Source organism: Brienomyrus brachyistius, unplaced genomic scaffold (assembly GCF_023856365.1).
Source record: "Brienomyrus brachyistius isolate T26 unplaced genomic scaffold, BBRACH_0.4 scaffold54, whole genome shotgun sequence".
In the NCBI taxonomy this organism is placed as follows: domain Eukaryota; kingdom Metazoa; phylum Chordata; class Actinopteri; order Osteoglossiformes; family Mormyridae; genus Brienomyrus; species Brienomyrus brachyistius.
The window spans coordinates 875,268-899,630 of record NW_026042329.1 but is presented as its reverse complement, the minus strand read 5'-3'; the positions used below and the strand labels follow the sequence as shown (position 1 = coordinate 899,630).

At 42.9% G+C, this 24,363-nt stretch overlaps 4 protein-coding genes across 4 annotated transcripts; 2 read left to right on the top strand and 2 right to left on the bottom strand.

Moving 5' to 3' along the window:
- Positions 1–617: 617 nt before the first annotated feature.
- On the top strand, positions 618–5,533 carry LOC125724083 (myosin regulatory light chain 2, smooth muscle minor isoform-like). The gene is made up of 4 exons (XM_049001039.1): positions 618–723; positions 2,686–2,892; positions 3,521–3,682; positions 4,953–5,533. Exons 2-4 carry the CDS (start codon positions 2,709–2,711, stop codon positions 5,123–5,125), a joined length of 519 nt encoding a protein of 172 aa, XP_048856996.1. The 5' UTR covers positions 618–723; positions 2,686–2,708; the 3' UTR covers positions 5,126–5,533.
- A 627-nt stretch (positions 5,534–6,160) lies between these two features.
- fastkd3 (FAST kinase domains 3) lies at positions 6,161–10,839 on the top strand. Its single transcript, XM_049000954.1, has 7 exons — positions 6,161–6,438; positions 6,813–8,298; positions 8,836–8,921; positions 9,045–9,219; positions 9,796–9,865; positions 10,096–10,210; positions 10,479–10,839. The coding sequence occupies exons 2-7, from the start codon at positions 6,846–6,848 to the stop codon at positions 10,575–10,577; spliced, it is 1,998 nt and encodes a 665-aa protein (XP_048856911.1). The 5' UTR covers positions 6,161–6,438; positions 6,813–6,845; the 3' UTR covers positions 10,578–10,839.
- A 1,452-nt stretch (positions 10,840–12,291) lies between these two features.
- Positions 12,292–16,458, bottom strand: bag1 (BCL2 associated athanogene 1). Its single transcript, XM_049001036.1, has 7 exons — positions 16,360–16,458; positions 16,113–16,238; positions 14,644–14,726; positions 14,307–14,420; positions 13,934–14,041; positions 13,490–13,552; positions 12,292–13,356 (listed from the first exon to the last, which is right to left on the bottom strand). The coding sequence occupies exons 1-7, from the start codon at positions 16,394–16,396 to the stop codon at positions 13,267–13,269; spliced, it is 621 nt and encodes a 206-aa protein (XP_048856993.1). The 5' UTR covers positions 16,397–16,458; the 3' UTR covers positions 12,292–13,266.
- Positions 16,459–18,096: 1,638 nt separating this feature from the next.
- chmp5b (charged multivesicular body protein 5b) lies at positions 18,097–23,213 on the bottom strand. Its single transcript, XM_049001029.1, has 8 exons — positions 23,030–23,213; positions 22,604–22,708; positions 21,966–22,012; positions 21,254–21,347; positions 21,071–21,142; positions 19,379–19,487; positions 19,038–19,153; positions 18,097–18,334 (listed from the first exon to the last, which is right to left on the bottom strand). Exons 1-8 carry the CDS (start codon positions 23,096–23,098, stop codon positions 18,284–18,286), a joined length of 663 nt encoding a protein of 220 aa, XP_048856986.1. The 5' UTR covers positions 23,099–23,213; the 3' UTR covers positions 18,097–18,283.
- Between the last annotated feature and the right edge of the window lie 1,150 nt (positions 23,214–24,363).

Genomic DNA, 24,363 nt, shown 5'->3' with positions numbered 1-24,363 from the left:
GGGGCTGCAGCAGACCGGTTTAGGGCGTGAGTCATGCGTTCCGCTCTGGCCCCTTCTTTCAGACTTTGAGGGCAACACTCCATCTTCTTCCAAAGGTTACCAACTGTTTTTCTGACCCCCAGAGTTTTGTTCCCATGTACACCGTCTAATTTTACACCCAGTCTACGTTCAATCACTCCTCATGTGGCACATTTCGTATTAAAAACAAACAAAATTAGTAGTTTCCCCACTAGTTTTTAACACTAACTTGTCAGCATAATTAGTTAATAACTACAACCGTGTCAGCCGTGTTCCTAGTACAGCGGAATCACAATATTATTGGTGTTACTAATGAATTCAGTATGCGCAAAACTAACCCCACTCAGACAGGAAGTCGTCGCCTCTCTTCCCTAAAAGGACATTTCTACACTGTCAACGTTGCCAATGTGGAATGTGCCGGAACATACCAAGTCGGGAAAATAGTTTTACTAAAACTTGAGCTAAATTTTAAAATCGCGAAACTTGAAACACTACAAGTATTATACGAAAAAAATTAAAGCGTATTTGGCGTGTAAACTAAAGCTTGACATGTATAATTATATTTAATATTTTTCACGCCCCCCTCAATCCAGAGGGTGGTTCGGTCTTGGTTTCCTGTGCGGAACTGCTCTGACTATCAGGAAGTTAGGGCGGTGGTGTACAAGCAGCGCGGAGTTCCTCTCACTTTATTCTCGTGTTCATCAGGTATGTTTTGCCGTTCCTCGTTCTTTTTTTTAATTAAATATGAAGGTAGGTAGTGGGTTTTGGTGCGCGATCGCTTTGGGTTGAGTACTGGAGCTGCGTTTCCGTGCTGTGCCCTGCGGTTATGGAGCGACGGGCGATCCGTAGTCATTTGGGCCAAATGGGCCCAGGGGCAGTGTAGGGGGGTTCCAGTCATGGTTACAAAACCATCCGTTTTAACAAGTCCTCTCGCTCAGATGGTAGGTTTTCTCTTGATCAGAAAAGCTGGCCAGTGATATTGCACTGAAATCTTGGCCTGCGAGTTAACCCTGCAGTAACTAGGCTTCTCGTCGTTGTCGGTAGGCGTGACACTGACGTACATGGAATTGTTATTTGTAAAGGTCGGTATTCTTTTATGTATCTTGGAATTGTTTTTGTTGTTGCTATAGGCTGGGCAGTTCGCATTATCCTGTATTTGCTACTGAACTGAACAGGTTTTTTTGATGGTCACATTCCGTTGTTTCACGGTCGATTTGGTCTGACATTTTAACGTTAAATTCAACATCTTTTAAACTTTTTTTGGCTGCAAATGAAATCAAAACTGTCATTTTTTTGCATGCAGGAATGCATCCACCCACCGATTTCCTATCCACTTATCCTCGTCAGGGTTCAATTACATTTTGTTATATAGCGCCTTTCACAACAGAGTCGTCCCAAGGCGCTTTCCATGGGTGTGTTGTAATACATTGCTAGGTCAAATATACAGAATAATACACCAGTCAAGGTTGTGGGGAACCTTTAATCATTTGCTGACCATCAGTGATAGTAAGAGTCTGGATCACACAGTAGAAGTCTTTGTCTGATACTAATGTGGGGGGAAAATGGGGTTATTAGTTAAAATTAAACCAGTCAATAATGCATTACTAGGTTTAAAAAAGAGCAGCGTCTACTGTTTTCTTGAGGTGGTGTCAGTGTAGTGATGAAATGCCATAGATAGGCTATCTGCTTCTTGTCTATTGATCACTTTTCCTGTCCTGTGTCGAAGGCTTTCGTGTATTTATTTGTCTTGAGTTTTTTGGTGAGTTTTTGCTGGAATGGCAATCATTTGGTAAGTCAGTCAGCTATTACTGTGCTGTGACTGGGTTCCGAGCCTCTGGTTTACGTCGATCCACCCTACACTGACTCTAATTTTATTTATGGCTCTCAATAAAACCAGATGCTATGCGTCATGGTTACGGTTGTCTCCCTGACTACAGGAGATGGCCAGCTGCACGCAGCAGTATTACTGGTGACGAATAGAAAAGAGATTCTGGAGTCGCACATGAAGGATGCTGTCGTTATTTCGTAGCCGCGTTTCTGGTCGTATCGTGTCGGCCATAAACACGGCCGATCGGCTGTTTACGTAAAATCCCGCAGCGTGAATCCTCAGCTCTCGGTTTAGCCCATTTTATCATCTGTAGTGATCTTCCCATTTCTCTAACTGCCTACAGAGGATGTAGCAAGAATCTAGGGCAGCACCGGTGCCTTTAATAGCGCCGCGAGAGACACGCTTTTGGAGGTCTTCCTGCAGCGTGATCAAAGCCCTGCTTGCCAGGACTAGCTGAGTCTTGCTGCTCACGCACTATTTTTGATTGTCGCATGACCCAGTCTATCTGGATTAACGATTTTGGCTGCAGGAGAGAGGTTGTTGATGGTCTGTTTGGAAGGAAGGAGTGTGATTCCGCCTGATGTTCCGAAGTCAGGGTTGCGATTATCCCGTCCAATGAACAAATGTTAATTTGACACCAGGAACCCTCAGTTAAAGTTACCCGCCCCTTGTTGTTGGCGTGTGGAGACATGCTACCCATTAGCCATATGGTGCTCTAGCTCCAAACATTCTTCAGAGCTTTTACATGCAACAGTAATTTTTCTTATGAGAATCAAAGGTACAGTGAAACAGATGTCGTCCCTCACAATCTTAATGGTTTGTTTACTGTGCTCATTAAGGTAAAACAAAAAAAACAGCCAAAATGTCGAGCAAAAAAGCCAAGGGGAAGACCACCAAGAAGAGGCCCCAGCGCGCCACCTCCAATGTCTTCGCCATGTTCGACCAGTCCCAGATCCAGGAGTTCAAGGAGGCCTTCAACATGATCGACCAGAACCGGGATGGTTTCGTTGACAAGGAGGACTTGCATGACATGTTGGCTTCATTGGGTAGGTCCATGTGACTGATTGAGATTTTGAGGTCGGCATGTGCTGGTCAGCATTCAAAACTCATTATCAGTTCAAAGAACCGAGGACCTATTTGTGCCCTAGAGGTGTTTTCTTTGCATGTGACCTGGAGAAGAACCATAAATCTTGAGACCTTTAATGTCACGGGGCAGTCCTAGCCCCCCCCCACCCCCCATTGTGAAAGGCGACTTCACATAACCCAAGCACTTCCAAGTACAAAACTCTAATAAATGTCGAAGCTGGGTTCCATCCATATGCTTCCCACTCCCTGTAGGTTAGGTGATGGCTTTGTGAACCAGCTTTTCTGGTTTCAGCCTGATGAAGATGGTTTGCCTCTCCAGAGTGCAGATAGCTGGTGGACTTTGGATTGGTCCCTCTGAGGAATTTGTAGACTGGGTGTATTGGGTCATGCAGGGGACATGTTGTGATTCTCCCTATTTGTTTATGTTCAATTTCCATTAATGGATAAATTTGCATTAACCAGTTGCACAGTTTCTGTAAGACTCATGTGTGAGAAGAGCTGGAAGAAGCCATTTGTGTCGTCTGTAACTAGTCCCTTGGAGAGTCCTTTGGATACATTTGAATAACAGATTTTGAAATCATCTTCCAGGAAAGAACCCTACAGATGAGTACCTGGAGGCCATGATGAATGAGGCCCCTGGCCCCATTAACTTCACAATGTTCCTCACCATGTTTGGCGAGAAGCTCAACGGCACTGACCCCGAGGACGTCATCAGGAACGCATTTGCTTGCTTCGACGAGGAGGGGACGGGTGAGCACCCCAGAACATGCGGCCTTAAACCCATACCTGCAGTATTGAGCAATTTGTAGCAAAATACAGTGTGTTTGATTCTATTTTGAAGTTATTTACATTAGAATACATGGGCTTTATTGATGCCTGGGGAACATTGTGGTGCATAGCAGCAAGAACGTAGTGCATGGACAAACATAAATATAGATCAAAACGGGCAGTCCAGACTCTACACATTCTGCTAACAAATTAAAAGTGCACAGTACACAAACGGATTATAAAACATTAAGGAAATTGTCAAAATCTGAAAAGATACAACATTAAGGTACTTCCTAAGGAAGAAAGGCACATAATCCTGGTTCTGAGTGACACATTACAGACTGACATTTGACCAGAACAACATGTAAGAAGGAGAGAAGCTCCCGTCGTAGCTTATAAATGTTCCTTAAGTTCTGTTTTCATTGGCATGAGTATTTTGCCCTTGGTCACTTTTAAAATGAAGTTCATTGAGAAACTGGCAGTGTTTCAGAATCAGTGATGATCTGACTAAGGCCAGTGGAAACGCATGTTGGTGCAGCTTGCAACTGTTGAAAACACCATGACAATAGACAGTTAACAGTTAGGGTGTAACACAAAAAGAAAAAAATGCCAGGCGCAAAGTACACGACGGGAAAGAGTAAATGCATGGTATGTGATGGTTTGTGCAGATTCAAGTGGTGCGAAGCAGAAAGTTAAAAGGCACAATATGGACATCATGCATGTATACATATAGTACATGACAAACATCACACGCAGAGTGCATTTACAGTGTGCAAGCATATTGTGAGAGGTCTGTGCTGATGAGACTAGATAAAACTTTATTCATTCCGAGGGAGTTTATGCCAAGGCATAATTCTTATTGTGTAGATGAGACAACAGCTTGAAAATACGAAAAATAAAGATATTACAAGAAATGCAAAATAAAGAATACTAGTGTATTATTCTGTAATGAAGTACTAGTATAATGACAAAAGGATACAGAGATGAGGTATATAACTAAAGTGGGAGTGTGTGTGTGCAAATGGTCTAAAAAGGGTGTAGAATTTCCAAAAAAAAGAGGATTGTGTATGTGCAAGACAATGAACAATTAAGACAATGAATGCAAATAAAGAACAAAGTACAAAAAGTTTTTGGAGGAAATTGAGGGGATGTTTGCTTGTAGCTACATTTTAGATCGAAATGTCTCAAAAACTTCCCCTGAAGGGGGGTGGGTTTGATCAGCCGGTGACGTCAAGAGTCTTTTATTCCGTAGGTTTCATCCAGGAGGATTACCTGAGGGAGCTTCTCACGACCATGGGAGATCGGTTCACGGATGAGGAGGTGGACGAGCTCTTCCGCGAGGCGCCGATCGACAAGAAGAGCAACTTCAACTACGTGGAGTTCACTCGCATCCTTAAGCACGGGGCCAAAGACAAGGATGACTAGATGGCCGACCACCGCCCACCCACCTTCCCCGGATACCTGGAGACCTCCTCGCTCAACTTGTGCACCGTGTCCTGTCCTTTTAACCAGTTAGGTTCATTCTGTTGACTGCCTTAGCAATAAAGCCAGACTGCATATACCAGAAGGCACAACCTTTTTTTTTTAATTTTTACCAGATATCTGAACCTCAGAAATCAGTCGTAGCAGATGTGCTCGTCTGTCATAAATATCCGTTTTTGACCCCGCAGAAGGTCGTGTGTATCCCTGTGGCGTGAAAAATCGCTGTTAAAAAATGTAAAAGCAACAGGAAATTCATCCACGAAACACCCTTGTTAATTTAAAGGTCTGACTTAGCTGGATTTTTACATTTTGTAAGCTGATACTTTTGAAATAAAGTTCTCTATCAACTTGTTTTTTGTGTTTTTGTCTGAACATCTGTTGTGATGTAGGGAGATAACAGCCCTGCAGGTAAGCTTTGCTAGAGAACTGGCCCAAACCGATGGTATTGTTCTTCAAACCCCCGTGAAATGCAGTTATGAAGACCTCCTTTGTGACTATCAACATGTATTATCAAGTTGTAAAAAGGAAAATCCCTAACTTCTGTATTTTTGGTAATGAGTTTAAGCTTAAACTTTGGCGTCAATAATTTTTTTTTTTTGTGTGTCCATGTAATAGAGAAGTAACCTGTGTGTGTGCAATTATGGTGTGGAAAATTAAACGATATCTGCATCAATATTTTCGTATAAAATCATTCCAGCGCAACAGTGGGGCAAAACATGCGGACTACGTCTCCATTCTCTCTAGACAGTCCAAAAAAGGACACTTAATTATGGGGCACTCTTCCCAAATGCCATTAGAGTGACCACGTGTCATTTTTGCAGGACTTGTCCTCATTTTTGGGGACTTAAAAACGCCGAAATATGAGGGATTTCGCTTTGTCACGCTGACATTTGCTCCCTACAGTCAGAATATTTTCTGTGTGCATATTTTTGTTGCTTTTAAGCCTCTCCGCGTACTGCCCCCTGTATCCTCTTGTTTGCAATGCAAAATACGTACGGTCACCCTATCTACGTAAAACTGTTAATCACGCTGCCTCGTCTATGGAAAATCATTTCATGCAGATGGATTGGAACTATTGATACGTTTTAGAATATATCTATTCTACGTAAGACCTATAACTGGATACCGCTGTAAATACTCCCCTCATTACGCAACCACGCCCCCTGTGCGTCAACACGCTCCCGGAAGTGAAACCGTGGTTGTCATCGTTGTGGAGCCATGCCGGATCCGTAACATGCTAGTGGGCTTTCGGAAAGGTGGTGTAAAGATTTTTACTTGAACTGTGGACATGTTGTCTGAATAAGTATATTAGACCTGTACGAAAAAGGCACTAAGCAAAATAGTCGGCTGTTTCAGCCAGTCTGTAATTAACATACTACTCAGATACCTAGCAGTGGCATTAATTTTCCAAGGGCAAATCGGACCGGTTTGTTTTTATCCACCCGTAAAACTTTTAAGGTTTGCTTCTTATCTGTCTCTAAAAGAGAAATCCGGTTCGCATCCGAAACCCAAGAAGCACAATAAACATGACGTGACTGAACCAGATTTTTCGAATTATTTTGAAGCCTGAAAGACGTGAAATTTTGAAAACATGTACTTTAGAGGGTCCATGCTGTCTTCTGTTTTGTAGGCTCCCAGTCCAGGTGAGCTTCTCAGCTGCATCATGGCTTTAAAGTTGATTCAGGCTGTGACGAGGAGTCTGGTGCCGAGGAGCCAAGGTCTTCATGCTTTTCACGGGGCAGCATCGTTCTCCTGGAGTCCCATCGAGCCCTGTGTGCAAACCGCATGCTTCGCCTGTCCCCAGACTGTCTGGAAGAGGAGGGTCTGCCACCCTCTCCCTTTTGACAGTGGGAGAGCACACCTTTCCACCGTGGTCAGGGACCCAGTGACGTTCAGCTTCGGATCCGTGTGTCTCCATGGCGACTCCACGCCTCGGTTCCTACTCACGCAGCTGCACCGGCCCGCTGCGGAAGACGAGCGGGTTTTTTCAGACAGGCTCCGGGACTGCAGCTCCTCAAAGCACGTCCTGCGTCTTCTGCAGTCAGCGGAGGTGATGTCAGACACCATGGCGGCTGCGGCATTGCACCGCATCGCGGACCTTGAGCTGGGGGAGGGCGGCCTAAGGGACGCGGAGGTACTTCAAAATGACGTGGTCCGGGCTCTCTGCTTCCAGCTGGAGCACGAGTCCCGGCGGCTTACCGAAGCTGGGCTGGCGTCCGCCTTGCTGGCCTGCACACGCCTTTGCGTGGATCCCTGGAGCACGTTGGTGGTGCGACTGGTGTCCGAGTGCCAGGAGCGGCTAGACCGGGACAGGTTCTCTGTGGCACAGCTGTGTAGCCTCGGAGAAGCACTATTGGCCCTGGAAGGGCCTGGATGTGGGATGTTACAGCAGGTGATGGATCAGGTGCGACTTGGATCCCCAGCGAACTGGAGCCTGGATGAGCTAGCTGCCGTCTATGGCTTGCTCCAGGCCGGAGCAGGAGAAGGTGGCCGCTACCAGGAACTCTTGAACGCCATGAACACCCACGCCGTGTCTATCGCTAGTCAGCTTGGCCCGGCTGCCATCAGCCGGGTCTTGATCGCCCTGGTGGCCCTGGACCAGACACAGGCCATGCCACTGGTGATTAGCCTTAGCAAGCACTCGGTGAGGCACATGGCCAACTTCTCGAACAGCGAGCTGGCAGCGGTGCTGGCGGCCCTTACGCACTTTGGCCATAGCGACCGCTTCTTTGTGGAGGCGCTGGAGAGACGTGTCACGGCAACAGCCTTTGAGTCACATCCGGAGACCATCTCCAAGGTGATGCAGTACCTCGCCCGCCGGAACATCCTCTCACCGGCCATTTTTGACGTGGTGGCTGAGAGCTTCGTGTACCGGGCGGATAGCTACAGCACCAGCCAGGTTGCCCGGCAGATCATGCCCTTCGGGAAGTTGGCGTACCTCCCACCCAATGCGGGCATCCTCTTCCGGAAGGTGGAGGCCATCTTGCACTCACGCTTCTCACAGTTCCAGCCCCGCACGGTGCTCAACCTCCTGCACTCGTGCACCTTGGTTGAGAGGTTCCCCCTCAACTTCGTGGCAAAGGTTTTCAACCCCTATTTCCTCCAACAGCTTCAAGGTAAAGTCTTCCTCAGGGGTTCATGGAAGGTTCTGTTGGCTGGGTGCTGTTACTTACAGGCAGGGAGAAATTAAGGTAGATTTGATAAGTCAGAATGTTTTATTTTGATACCAAAAAACACAAAGACTTTCAAATGATAATCATAAACTGTTTTTGGTCCAGTCATTATCTTTAACAATTTTTGAGAAATGACTATTGGGCTGCCCCCTGATCTCAAGAGTAGGGATCATACTTTCGTTTCCCAGGTTTTGGTGTCCCCTGAATCTTTTTAAAGCTTTTATTTTGGTATCTAGTTACTGGGGTTTTTATGCATCTTTAACTGGAATAATAAAAAGAGCAAGAATCATATTTTATTTTTGTGAATAAATTATTTAAATGTGATATTTCTGTACAGAGAAATGGTAAGTTGAGTCTGAAGTGTTTTGTGCGGGTTTTTACGCTTCCCTCCAGTCAGTGCACTTACATGCCTACCAATTGGTACAAAGTCTGAGGGTAACCTCAGCGTTTTGCTTGCCCATTTGTTTCAATCTGTTTCAGAACAAGGCACGGGAATAGATAGGATCATACTTTCACAGCTGACGCAGCTCTACATGACCGTTAAGCTAGAGTGTCCCTTCTATGAGGTAAGCACCTTGTTCGTCAGAAGCCCGTTTTCTCGCCGTTATGATCTGTTTCCACTCTTACTGGGCATCTTCCCTGCTGGGATTCTCATTACTTTGCCGATGCACCTGACTGTTGAATCGTAGGGACCAAGCCTTCATCGGAAGTACCGTGTGAAGTCCTTCCTCATGCCCGGCCGGTCCCTGGAGACTCCCGTGGAAGGACACCTCTACAACTCGATCAAATCTGGCCTGATCGACCTGCTCGGGGCTCGGGCCTACTTTGCGTCCCGTGTCCTGACGCCATACTGCTACACATTAGGTGAGATGCTCCACTCTCAGACTTTGAAGTCCTCTGCATAGATTACCGAACGATAGCCCAGATCTCAGAATTAAACCAAGCTTGGCTTTGGTACCGGGTTTTTGGGGAGTTTTTGTAAGCTGCTATGAGGAAATTGAGGGTGAAGTTGATCAGTATTTTATATGAATAATGCTGAAAAAGTGTTGCACTTCAACAGATAATTTCAGGGTACTTTTTGGAAGAAATAACAAGGCATAGGTTTGTAAAAAGAGTAAGAAATGTCCTTTATTTTGTGAAAAGAAACTATTTAAATGCAGAGGCGGAAATTTCAGGTCCAGAAAGTAAAAATCCAGACCAAGATTTTGTTTCAACCAAACACTTGAGCATGAAGACTCACAGTCACAGAGTACTCACCTGGTTGGTTGAAACAAAATCTTGGTCTGGATTTTTAAATTCTGGACCTTATATTTCCAACTCTGTTTAAATGTGACATTTCTGGATAGAGAAGTGCTACATTGTTTATACTTTCCTCCAGCTATTTGATGTATGTATGAAGATGACTGTGGTATGAATGAATGGGTGTTTTCCTTGGTACAGATGTGGAGATAAAGCTCGATGAGGAAGGATACGTCTTACCAGCCAGCAATTTTGAGGACGTCTTTAAGAAGTATGAACCTTTGCGGTTTCTCTTGTGAATTGTTGAATCGTCTTGTTAAAACTTTATTTTAACTCTACTGTTATGGGTTTGTTTTTCTAAAGAAAATTCTAAGATATTTTGCATTTCATATAGCTCTTTAGAATATCATTAGCTGATGATTTTTCGGATGAATATTTTGAGTCAAATTCATGATTCCTAGGAGATATTCAGAGTTGTATGTTCTCGGTGTTGATCTGCAGGATAGCTGTGTGCATTGATGGTCCGAAGCGTTTCACCACAAACACGAGGAGGCTGCTTGGCAAAGAGGCCATTAAACAGAGGCACCTGAGGCTTCTGGGATATGAAGTTGTACAGGTAGGCAGTGGGCCCTTCAGGAGAATGCAGAATTATTAAGGTGCCAGTCTGGTTCTGAGGCTTAAATGATCAGATGCCATTGGTTCTAAATGCATGTGTTGAAATTTTATTGTTACTGCATGCTGTGGAGCCTGATAGCTATGTCTCCTAGCCAGGGAAATCATGCAACGTCGCCGCTCTGTCTGAATGCCGGTCGACGCATTAGGTTTTGTATGCAGGCTTTAGTATTTATGTAAACCGAGATATTTTTGTGGGCCTTTGTTTGCAGGTTCCATTCTATGAGTTTGAGAAGCTGACCAGCAAGGCAGAGGTGGTGGAATACCTGCATAAAAGAATCTTCCCCCACAGCTACAGGCTGAACTGGTGACGGACTGGTGATGGGGAGTGAACGGGGGATAACTACCCCAAATAGAAGTGAAAGAGGATGAGCGTCCAGCGTGTCATCACTGGTTACAGTATGCACTCAGCTTGGGCAGGTTACGGGAAGCTGAGGGGCAGCTTTACCCCGCCAGAGCGAACGGTCTGTGGGTCCTTGAGGATGGGCTGAGAAACACTCAACATCGACTGTCTTTGTAAACAGCGAAGCACTTAAGGTGGTTTCAGTTAGAATTTTAATCACATTATATTTAGAGGTACACTGAACAAAAATATAAACGCAACACTTTTGTTTTTGCTCCCATTTTTCATGAGATGGACTTAAAGATCTACAATTCATTCCAGATACACAATATTACCATTTCTCTCAAACATTTCTCACAAATCAGTCTAAATGTGTGATAGTGAGCACTTCTGCTTTGCTGAGATAATCCATCCCACCTCACAGGTGTGCCACATCAAGATGCTGATCTGACATCATGGGTAGTGCACAGGTGTACCTTATACTGCCCACAATAAAAGGCCACCCTGGAATGTGCAGTTTTGTCTCACAGCAAAATGCCACAGATGCCACAAGCATTGAGGGAGCGTGCAATTGGCATGCTGACAGCAGGAATGTCAACCAGATCTGTTGCTCGTGCATTGAATGTTCATTTCGCAACCATAAGCCGTCTCCAAAGGCGTTTCAGAGAATATGGCAGTACATCCAACCGGCCTCACAACCGCAGACCACGTGTAACCACACCAGCCCAGGACCTCCACATCCAGCAGGTTCACCTCCAAGATCGTCTGAGACCAGCCACTCAGACAGATGATGCACGGCCCCATGTTGCAAGGATCTGTACACAGTTCTTGGAAGCTGAAAATGTCCCAGTTCTTGCATGGCCAGCATACTCACCGGACATGTCACCCGTTGAGCATGTTTGGGATGTGCTTGACCGGCGTATACGAAAGCGTGTACCAGTTCCCACTAATATCCAACAACTTCGCACAGCCATTGAAGAGGAGTGGACCAACATTCCACAGGCCACAATTGACAATCTGATAAACTCTATGCGAAGAAGATGTGTTGCATTGTATGAGGCAAATGGTGGTCACACCAGATACTGACCGGTTCTGAGTCCCCAGACCCCCAATAAAGCAAAAAACTGCACATTCCAGGGTGGCCTTTTATTGTGGGCAGTATAAGGTACACCTGTGCACTACCCATGATGTCAGATCAGCATCTTGATGTGGCACACCTGTGAGGTGGGATGGATTATCTCAGCAAAGCAGAAGTGCTCACTATCACACATTTAGACTGATTTGTGAGAAATGTTTGAGAGAAATGGTAATATTGTGTATCTGGAATGAATTGTAGGTCTTTAAGTCCATCTCATGAAAAATGGGAGCAGAAACAAGAGTGTTGCGTTTATATTTTTGTTCAGTATATGATTGTCTGTCATATATTACCAGTGTGATTCACCCGATTGATTGTATTTGTGAGATCTTAGCAGAGATGTATAATTTCCAGAAAGTAAAAATCCAGGCCAAGATTTTGTTTTAACCAACCGACCAAGTACTTTGTGACTGTATACTCAACTCGGTTGGTTGAAACAAAATCTTTCAAAAACGATCCACCTCTGGATGTAAAAAAAAAAAAAAAAAAAACTCTACCTTGTTCTAGGGGAATTCCCCTAGTATGGTCCGGATATGAAGACAAGGAGTACAGTCATACCTAATGAGTTTATTTCAAAAACTACACAGGGACACGCCATCTTGAAGATGGCAGACATGAATAGATGTTTTTACCGAGTTGCACTGTTAGTAAGATTGAACACTTGAATGCTGTTTCTGCTTTTATGAAAATTAAAATGTCTACCAAAGGAGGAGGAATAAAATGGTATAGAAACAAGTTGCTTAAAAATCCACGAAGGCGTCGAGTCTCGACCTCACTTTCCCACCGGGTTTTGGTTCAGAACCTTGTGACAGTGGTTCTCATCCTGGTTCCCAGTGACAAACACGTTTATCCATTTTCTCCAAATTAGGCTTACAGGAAATAATCAGTTTGCACTAACAGGAAGGTAAATGTTTGCTAATTTGCCCTTAAAATAACCATACAGAGGCAGTATTAAAAATTCACTTGGATTGTAAAATGGATCGTGAACAAGTAGACAACTTGATGAATTTGAAAGCCAGTCTGTGTCTTCACCTGAGGTGCATAAGTGAACCAAATCATTTTATAGTGGGAACGTTCTTCCTTATACAGAAACTTAGCTACAGTACTTCTTGTATAGGTTACATAAAAAACAAAATCTATGAGGACAGAGTAGGACCTCGCCGACTGAAAATTAAGGTGTAACACAGGGATTACTGAGCTTAGGAGTACACAGAAAATGATTACAAAGCTCCTTAAGACCTGCTGGCACCTGAAGATGGGAGAAGGAGTAGACAGCACCAAGGTGGATGACGACAGAAGTGCCGTAGAGTATCCAACAAGGAACACACTTCAAAGAAACAAATCCCTGATTTAGACTAAATCAAACTGCGATATCATGGCAGTTCCTGATGTTTGTTGTTGTGGTAACAAGTCCAGTTTAATTCATGACAGATAAATACGTTGCTCCAGAGGCGGAGCACAGTGCAGGTCTACGAGCCGCTCACAGAGCGGTGTGCTATTTACACAGAAAGCCCCTTCCAGCCTAGTCTGCCAGTGCCAGGTTCTTGGACTGGATTTTTGCAAGATGTTCAGAAATTCCAGCTTCGATTCTGTCGCACTGGGCGAGACAGGTCTGAAAGGAGACAGGAAGCACCGAAACACACGTCAACCCACTATGTCTCCAGCATCCATGACTTTAATGCTTAAATCGGACGGCTTTCCCAGTAAAACCAGGTCACACAAACTGTCTACTGGTGCCGGATTACCTGGACGGTTTTAATCAAGCCTTTTTTCTTCATCCTGCTATCGCTGAAATTCTCAGGCAAGCTCTGAAAAACAAGATTTTTTTTTTTTTGATACTGAGAGGACATAAATATGTGCGCATAAATGTGACCCATCACCACGAAATGAGTCTTAAGTCGCACTGGTAGAAATACACCCACAAGACTCATTTTGTGGTGATGGGTCACAAATATGGCTCTGTCTGGTAGCACAAGAACACATACAAGCAACATTAGCATTCATTAGCACTTTGGTTCAAAACAACATACAGGTATGGAAAGGCAGTTAGAGTTAAGAGCCTTGCTCAAGTGCCCAATGATTACTTTGTCAACCATGGGACATGAATCCATGAGTCAGGAACACATCCCAAACTTACTGAGCCATAGAAAGATATACGACATATGGAAGGAGCCCAAGCTCACGCGTACCATGGCGTCCATCTGCTCCAGGATCTTCATGAACTGTTCGGCTGCCCCCTTCACCCTCTGATCCAATTTGTTCAACGCTTCTGCCTGTAGGTCCTTTGCTAAGAAACCCTGTATGATTAATCGCCATCACGAAAGGTCAGGGAGAATCATGTACATATACAGTCATCAAGTTCTTAAAGACACAGTGGAAGGGAAAACGGAAAGAAGTGATGATGATGATGATGATGGGCCCCCAAGTCTCACAAAATATTCAAACTGCTGTTCCTTTTTATTAATTTTTACAACCAAGTTCACTGTGGGTAATGTCTAAGAACTGATTGGCAGAATATGACATCTGATAGGTCAGTCTTTGAAGTCACAAAATGGTTGCTACATTTTTCAAACCCGTCAATTCCCCGTCCACTTTGTCCAGCTTCTTAGCCGTTTGCTCAACAGACTTCTCGATATCTTTCAGCTTCTTCAGTTCTGCTTCTTCCTCCGGACTATTCTACGGGAAGACAATGATGTTAAAAATATCACAGTATTCGAAACTGAAGACTACTTGTTTTACACAGACAAATCTTTTAATTGGCATGCAAAATGTCCATGCCATTTCCTTTATCACTACTCGCAGTCTCTCCAAATTGATATTAGCTAATGGACAGTTCACCGCAAACGGCTGGGTTGTTTTCCACATTCCGCGTAATTACACGAAATATAAATGCACTTACCCTCTTTCCTATCATCATGATCTTAGCACCTTCTTTTACCCCAAAGCTGGCCAGGGTTTGGTCCATTTCCTTTAATGACTTCCCTGCGTAACAGACAATGCTTTTTAAAATCGACTCTTCCTAAATGCTGTACATATGTACGTATTTTGGGACACGCTGAATGTTTACGTAATATGCTCGAGTAAAATAGTGAAATAGCAACAAAGATAAGATCTTTGATACCAGGAAAAAACGTCATCAAAGACCATTCATCTGGTGTATATTCCCGGCAGTGTAATGCATTTATGGATATTAAAATCAGTAATTCACTATGGATCCAAATTCTAATTTTCTAAACAATATTTCGAGTATCATAAAGATAGCAGCACGGGAAATATCAGTTCCGTAAAGATGGATCGTGGAAAACCACAGTAAAGTTAGTAGTGGATTCGATATTCGCCAGACTTTCACAGATCTCCTCTGTATTTCCTCTATTAAAGTATTACAAAAACAAGGAAACTCCACATTCTCAAATTTGTGTGTTTGTGAAATTACATGCACACATTGGTTATTCGATTACTACAGCTAATAAATTTCGAAAATTCAAAATAATGCAGCTCCTTATGAATTAACACATTCGCTTGGCTTTTGACTGTCTGCAGCATTTCAAAATAAAAGTCCCAAATGGAAAAACAAGCAATTTCTTAAGCGGTTATAACCGAAGACATTCAACACGTTAAAACTCGATTCCAATGTGTTGCATACTTACACAAAATCACAATCTCATACAGGGCCCACTAACACTTGCGAAACTATAAATAATGGTTTAAGCTAACATCTATTATTTTTCTATGCAGGTGGACATAGGGCATCTTAAATTTCAGAACTTACACATATTCTGTACATTGGCACGTAAACCTTTAGGTGATTTGTGAAATGAAATCGTATTAAATCATATCCATTATTTTCTACCATAATGTAATTGGTTTCTTTGGCTTTTGAACATTAGTATGCTCTATGTTCCACCTGCATAGAAAAAAAATGGCCGTTAGCTTAAACCATTATTTACATGTTACTGGGCTGAGTATGTGCTTGTGATTCCGTTTAAGTATGTAACACATTAGAATGGAGTTTTAAAGTGTTGAATGTCTTCAGTCATAACCGCTTAAGAAATTCTTTGTTTTTCCATTTGAGACCTCTATTTTGAAACGTTGCGGACTGTCAAAAGCCAAGCGAACGCGTTAATTCACAACAGGAGCTGCATTATTTTTCATTTTCACAATTTATTGGATGAAGTAATTGAAAAATCAAGGTGTGCATGTAATTTCACAAACACACTGATTTGTGAATGTGGAGTTTCCTTGTTTTTGTAATATTTTAATGGAGTAAATACAGAGAAGATGTGTGAATGTCTGGCGAATATCGAACCCACTGCTAACTTTACTCCGGTAAATGGGAAATAGTTTTCCCGACAGTTGCCGGCGGAGCACCTTTGAAGATGAGCTTTTGGGAAGAGACCGGCACACCGGTCATACGGGCCACTTCCTCGGCCAGGTCCCGCAGCAGCGGCTCTGCTCCGGCCGGCGCCGGCAGGGCGACGCTGTGCTTGACGCTGGCTGGAAGGGCGCATATGTCAGCTTTGGTGACTTTACCAACTCCCTTCAAAACATATACATATATTTGCAATCGGACACATTCATTTCCAGTGCAGAGGCGCGAAGCAGAAGAGGGTATTACCGTATGCCACGGTGACCGTAAGCGTGGGTTCAGCCATGTCTGTATTCCGTCTGCAGGAGGACTAGTTAGAGATGCTTCCTGGTTAAACAGGAAATCACCCTCCCACAGTCAAAATATTGATAACTTTAAATGCCGCTCACGCCAGCTTTACAATACTCACATAAATGATACGTATTATTGGATGTAGTTATATATAGGCACAAAAGGGTAGCTGAATAACAAACAAGTGACAAAAATATCGCAGAACAATGTGTATACGATGACAGCCATTTTTCTTATTTGTGTTGGCAAATTGAAACATGTTAAATTTTAAACATCTTATCCACTTACACTCAGACCCTTACACGGGGTCTATAAATGATTGTTTTTTAAATTGAAATTTCACTATACCACATGAACATTATTTTTTAACGAGTAATTTGTTTTGTAAGTCTTTCTGCTTGAAGGCATTATTTAGGAATATCCTCATTTGTCACCTGAAGAGTGGATTTAAATTCAGGGTGTCCTGCTCACTGCTGACAATTATGTTGTTGTTACTTAACCCCACAATAAGATATTATTCAGTCATTATATTAGTAATGTGTTATCAGTGTGAAGTCAAAACTTTTGTTCTGCTGTAATTAATAGATATATTCAATTTTAATGTTTTTAAGAATGAAAAGAGCCGCGTTCGATTACTGTTTCATGTGCATGTATACCATAATTAATGTGCAATGTGACTTAAGATGTAATAATTGTATTTTTCTAAAGCTATCGCAATTTACTCAGAAACCACCATCAAACACTACAATAACCATAATCCTACAGGCACGCATGTCACTCAGAATCACGTGACCCCAATCCATTGCCGGAGGATAATTTTGAAGGTGGTATAATATCTACTGTATGACTCTACCACGAGTATTATGTAACATTAATTACAATATAAAATTTAATTTGTATTCGGCAGCATGTCATATCTGCCATTAAAGTACAACATAATAGAGGCGTATGATGAAAATTTCACCGCACCAATTACCATCATTTATTCATCTAGAACAGCGGTTTTCAACTGGTTTATGTTGAGGAGCCAGATTATTGCTGGTTCAATAAATCATGAGCCAAGGTTGTCAACCAGGGAGGTGGTGCCATTAAAGAGCTAAATAAACCTAATCCACACACACACACATACACACACACACACACACACTTCATGACTCACTAAAAATAGTCTAACAACCTACTTTTTAAGTTGGGCCGACCAGGTGACAAACAATGACATACAATATTCCAGTGCTTAAGTATTTTCCTTTGTAATGGTTGCATCTACATATTATAGCTAGTCAGTTTAATTATTAGCACTGTATTCTAGATTTTATATACACATTTGATAAGTGTAGGTTATATCTTTCATGATATTCAATACTATATATCATCTAGATTGTAGAAGGTAGTTTTAAAATAAAAATTTTAAAAGTTAAACATCTGATTAAAAAAATGAAATTGTCAACATTTCATACTACATTGCTAAAAAAGGAAAATTGAACTCAGGTTATTTTAAGACCAAGAGAGGACTGAATCTGAATTACCCCCAAACATTTCTTTAAAACATAATTTATTGATTTTCATACAAGCCATAGTGTTATCTACAGTGTTACGGCAGCCTGCTATAAATAATTCTTCCAAAGATACAAAAAAAAAAAACGTTATGCATGACAGATAAATTACACCTTCTAACTTGACATCAGCTGAAAGAAGTTGATTTGAAAATGTGGGTTTATTAGCATTCAATTGCAAACAGCCAAGTTACATTGGAACAGTATAAAGAAATTTCGCTTTAAAAGAAAAGATTGGAAAAGGGTGCCAACTCAGATTCAGAATCAATAGCAGTTATTATGAGTCAATTATAAAGTCGTATTTTACATATAAAAATGATTTTTTTTCCTTAGGTGGCAGGTATCTGTGGTAGCCCAAATTCATCCACGAGGACACCATCCTGAAAGAGAGGAGAGAACTAATATATTACTCTAAGGCTCAAAAAAAAGCATAAAAGGACCCTGTGCACAGATTATGACTGGAATTGACAGGAAAATCACAGCAAACATCACAGTGGATGTCAAGCTGAGAAGGCCAGGTCATTGGAGAAAACCCACAGCGGAGCTCTGGAGGAAAGCAGTTAACCTATAATCGCACCGTAACTTCACACCTCCAGGGTTATGGGTTCAAATCCCACCCCAGACTCCACTGCCATTTGGCAGGAGGTTCTACAGCCTCAAATCCAGGACAGTGAGGCTCAACGGCTTTTTTTATCCTCGGCCCGCAGTCTATTTGACTACTGAGCAGTCTGGGCCCTCACAGTCTAAAACTGGATCTCCTAAAAGGACTAATATCCCCAGAGTCAAAACTCAGAAACTAAAATGTATTTATTTCTTGCATAACTCTCCTCATCCAATTCCAGGCCAAATTTGCACAATTTGTCCACGATCAGGAGATTAACGTTTTCCTTTGTTTAGTTTAATGTTCTTTTTTTTTTTAAATGCCATGTTTGTATGTCTCAGTATTTATATTCTATTACTTCTCATTTGCATTATGGCCAATGAGAGCGAGAGTGTATGAATCATGCATCATGTGTCTTAAGTCGACGATAAAGATTTGCTGACTTTGAAACATTAAAACCCAAAAGCAAACGGGACCTTTACCTTGTTCGTCCTGCTGTCGCTGGGGATCCCCTCGGGGATGGCGGGGGCTGAGGCAGCCTCATCCAGGTATGAGGTGTCTTCATCCAGCAGGAGTTCATCTCCCAGGGCATCCAGTTCTGAGCATGGAATTACAACCATGTTCATACCCAAAGATGATGAGCTCGCACTCATTAGAAGCATTTCTCCAGAGCGACTTCCATTTTTCTAAATTCAGGGACAGTCCCCCCCCCTGGTGCAAGTTGGGGTTAAGGATGGTAGTGCCAGAGGTGGGACTCGTACCTGCGATCTCTTAGTCCACAGGCAAGCGTCCTAACCACTAGACCACCAACACCGACACTCACCCGCCTCCAGATCGTCCTCGTCGATCTCCGGCATCCCATAGCTGCGGCTCAAAGCCTCCTGGACCTCGCTGGCATCCTCCATCATATCCTCCAGCTGATCCTGCAGATCCTGTCACCAGACAACCACCATGGTCGGTCACGATGACCCAAAACCATGACCTGACATTTGTTGCACATCCAACAATAAAACATTATACAACCAACACCACAAATAACAACAAATAAGACTATTGATGGCACACTACCTCATCCATCCGCCCGTTAAACATTAAATACTGCTTTGATTAATCATCTTAAACTCAATGCAGTAGCAATAGTGTATCTATAAACACCGGTGTAACACTTTCATATACCTATAGACACCATATATATTTTACGGCTGACAGTATCGATTATATCAAAAATCAAGTAATCTACCGACTACTCTGACAAATCATCAAGTAATATAATTTATATATAATACATATAATACAATTAGCATGAGGCAGGAATCATCCAAGCACTGCAGAGTGCACACTGAGTGATACATACGGTCAGTTAAGGTGCAGTAGCTCATTTAAGTTGCATGTTTTTTGGACGGTGGAAGGAAACCAGAGGATCCGCAGAAAAGCCGCCAGCCATGGTAAACATGGTAAACATGCAAACTCCACACGCACGAAGCGGCGCTGTGCGGCAGCACCGTGACCTACCATGCTACTCCGCCTCCCTAAGAGGCCTGCGCGATCACCGTGACCCACCATGCAACTCCGCCTCCCTGAGAGGCCTGCGCGATGTGTGATGTTAATATCAACACAGCATTTCATGCACATGCAGCTGTCGCATCTCATGGAACACAATAGTTTTCAAGCTTCAAGCTTCAATAGGTTGCACTTAATAGGTCTTTTATTATTATTATTATTACTCAGTCACTGGAAATGAAACTTAGTAAGCTTTATTTTATTTTAATGATGGGTCCTTTTCAAAATTATCTAGTATACGTAAAAACAAATAATTTACCGCCGCTGTTTTTGCATGAGTTCTGCATGCACATTATGTATCACAGGGTTGCCAAATCTCACTCATCTGGCGTGACACTCACGCTTTCAGACTCTCACACTCACTAAAGAATTCTTACAGCAAATCTATATTATTCCATTATAAACCTAACATTAGTTACAATTAAAGCACTGAGGTAGTTTACAAGCCCTACAGAATATTTACCAGGTAATAAAACTCTTACATACATGTAAATGTGCGTGCAGACTTGTCTCAAATTGAAAATATCACGCCAGCCAGCTGACCAAAGTTGGCAACCCGGTATTGTGTAAGATGATGAAGCTAAGCGACAGGGCTAACCTTCATTTTAAAAGCGATTATTTCGACATACAGGAATCGTAGGAAGTTAATTAAGCAAAATAATTTAAGTCAACAAGATGACAAGGACAGGCTAGCTACTCCGAGAGGCTAAATACCTGCTGCTTTTTAGCAATCGAGTTAAATCACGTAACTGTGACAGCTCTAGTATATTTACCTGTTCACTTACATCCAACTTCTGTTACAGAGCTTATTTATTGATAATATTCTGAGTGAATATCCACATAAACAAGCATGTTTATACTTTTGTTGTGTAAACCACTTGCACTTAATCGAGGAAAAAATCTCGATTAAAGACTAACAAGCAAACTTATGGAACAAGAAACACCAGAGGCACACCTCGATCTGGTCAATTTTGACATTCTTGTACGCCTTCTTCATTTCCTTGGCACCGATCTTCATGGCTTCCACCTACAAAGAAGTGCGCCACATAGTGGTGGGAGGTATTAAGCAACCTTATACAGAATCCCAGTTTAAAATAGCAATGCTGAAAGGAATCTGTTCTCTGACAGATGTACTTACGGTTGTTTTCGTGTCCTTCAGCGTCTGGATCGTATAATTCGCCTGCTCCATGTTAAACGACTGCTGGGTCAAGTTGTCTCTCTGGCCTTCATACCTGCGCACAGAAAACAACAAGAGGTCCAGGGCTCTTCTGCGGTTCCACTTTACTTTTCCTCCTTTCCTCCTCATCCTTTCCCACAAAGCACTGCTTTGCATCTGTTGCCCCAACTTGCATGAACACCAACACCTTACTTGACACACGGTATTGGTAGATAAGTTCTAATTGGCTGTAGGTTATTTTGGGTAAATTTCATCATTGTTTTTCGCTTTTATAAATATTGCAATAGTAACCAAAGATATTTTAAATATCGCAATGTGATATTGCAATGTGATACTGTTCAGCCCGATTTTTAATTACTTCGCCATTCCCTTTAAGTTTCACTCACTAGCAAATTTAATGATAATATTTTTATTCCCTAAAAGCATGAACATATACAGTCACTGGAGCTTCAGTCACAAAATAAAATAAAAAAAGAAACGGAACTTAAAATGTTAATCCATAGCAGAAATGTTGTCATTTAGAGGTTTATAAAAACTATTTGTTTTGTTTTAATTCTTAGAAAAGACTATTTAGCATGGATTAATGCTGAAGTATGAAAGCTTCATCTCGTTCCACCAGGAAATTCTTAATTTTTACACCAATAACAACAGAGATGAACTAAAGGCGACTCACATTCTCTTCTGTTTCAGGACCCTCAATGCCTTCTGCTTGACCATGTTCTACCAAAGACAGACATTTCGTCATTAAACACACTGAGTCTTTGAGGACAATGGATCTACCAAGACATTAAGTTAATCAGTCCTGCAGCCAATGGGTGTATAAACCTTAAAAGCGTAAAAGAGAATTCAGATTAAATTCTGAATTTGCTGGAAAGTCATGAAGGACTAGATGTTTTAAAATGACTAAGTCTAGTTTAACTTTTTACTGCTACATGTGTTTAGAGGAAGACTGTTAAATTCTAATTCCCTAGGCCTTTGGGGGCAGGGCGCACCACTAGAGACTTTGGGCCCCATGAAAGCATATCATATTGGGCCCCCAACCCAGGCCAAATTCTTTAAGGCCCCTATTAGTCAGGGGGCCTTGGAATAATCCTAAATTTAACTCAGATGTATGGTGTCCCTAAGATAAACAGCAGTGCAGTACAGGGCACGACGGTTCAAGACAGCAATCAAATCTATACAGCAAAACGGCTGGTTCTGGAATAAATTAAACGATTCCAGAAATTTCCATCAGTGCAGAAGTCAAGTATTGTGTTTATGTCATAAGCCCCCTTGCTCCATCGCCTTAAAGCCTCACGGGGGCGTCTTTACCTTGGACGGACCCTCCCTCATCTTCTTCATCTGATCCTTGTACTTGACCAGCTCCGCGTCCAGCCGGGTGATCTTCTTGTCGATCGACTCCGCCCTGGAGTCCACCTGGCATGGGTGCCACATAGAGGGGCCGGCTCACGGATCCAAGAAAGAAGTAAATGCCATTCTGCATACCCCAGGAACTTCAATTCCCAAAATCTAGCATGCATTTTTGCTTATCGCTGAAATGCGGTGTATAAAAACATTATGTTTAACAGCTACCCTGTTAATCCCATCGAAGCATACCGGTGCAACACACGGGACTCTCAAAAACACACCGTATTTATTTGTAATCCGTAAACAAAATTCATATGGTGGACAATATGTTTTCATCTGTTTTGTTTTGCTTAACCGATTAGTCTTTAACGGGGTTTTAGTCGTACTTACGTTTCCTATACAGTCGGTGAGGTTCGGTGGAGGCCCTTTCGCCTTTCCCCGACCGAAAATACGATTCATCTTTGATGATGCTTAACTATCTGCCTAGAGCAAGAAAATAACAGTAATACAATAACTGTTCAGGGCGGACACAGGAATGAAAACACCCGGAAGAAGCTTCTAGGTGACGTGTGATGACGGGAACGACGGCGGTCACGTGGCCAGAGTTGCGGAACTCTCTACTGCCCCATCCGGTAATGGAAGGAAAGAATGGGGCGCGCAATATTTTGTCCGTCTGTCCGTCCACTCGCCGGATATCCATCCATCCATCCATTCAATTTACTCCTGGTCAGAGTTATGGAAGGCATGAAGATTATCCCAGGCACTATAGGGAACAAGGCTGGGGTTGCACCCTGGATGAGTTTATTTTTTTCCCCTTTGTCCTGTCCAGCAGCTTTAGCAATCAAAATCATGGTCTGAATGCTCTGCTGTGCCAAACATGTTTGCTTTACCATGAGGGGCTCTATAAACTCTGTATGGGCCCCTTATGTTGATCGATTTCTTTTTATTTTATTTTAATTTATTTATTTCATTTTTCACACATGTAAAAACATTGCAGTGGGTGAGCTGGCCATAGAGGAGGGACAGATTAGGAGGGGAAAAAAAGAAGGAAAAAGAAAGAAAAGGAGAAAAAAAAAAAAATAGGAAGAAAAAATAAAAATGAGTAAGTGAGAAACATGTCGAGTGGATAAATTCAGAGATGTGAATTTATTCAGAAATGGATAAATTCAGGAACAAACAAAATTAAAGAGTGAAGAAAGTAACACAACTATACAAGCATATAAAATCTTAGTGTGTGCTTGGATGGGTGCGTGCAAGTATATGTACGTGTGCTCAATTGTATAAGCGAGATGTGCGGGCTAGTGTACTGTGTGCTTGTGTTGCGTGTGTGTGTTGTGTGCGTGCGTTGTCAACATGGAATGTACTAAATAGCAATGGTGGAAGGCCGCAACCACACAAGAGCCAGAGGTCGGTGGAGACAGGCTCGGGAGGCTCAGGATGTCCGCAGCCCCCAAAGAGCACGGAAGAGCCGGGGCCCCACGTCCCAATGATAGCCGCGCCCCCGCCCCAGCCGGGGGAGGAGGGAGGTTCCAGACGCAGCCCCCGCAGCCAATAGGGCATGAGCCCCAGAGAACCTGAGACAACAGGTAGTCGACCCCGCGAGGATGTGGCCGCTCCCGTACGATCCCCTGGGACCCCAGGCGGCCAGGTGCGACCAGCCCCCGGTAGAGAGCCCCACCCATGCCGGATAGGCCTGAGCCCCCCCTGGGCCCAGGAGGCCAACC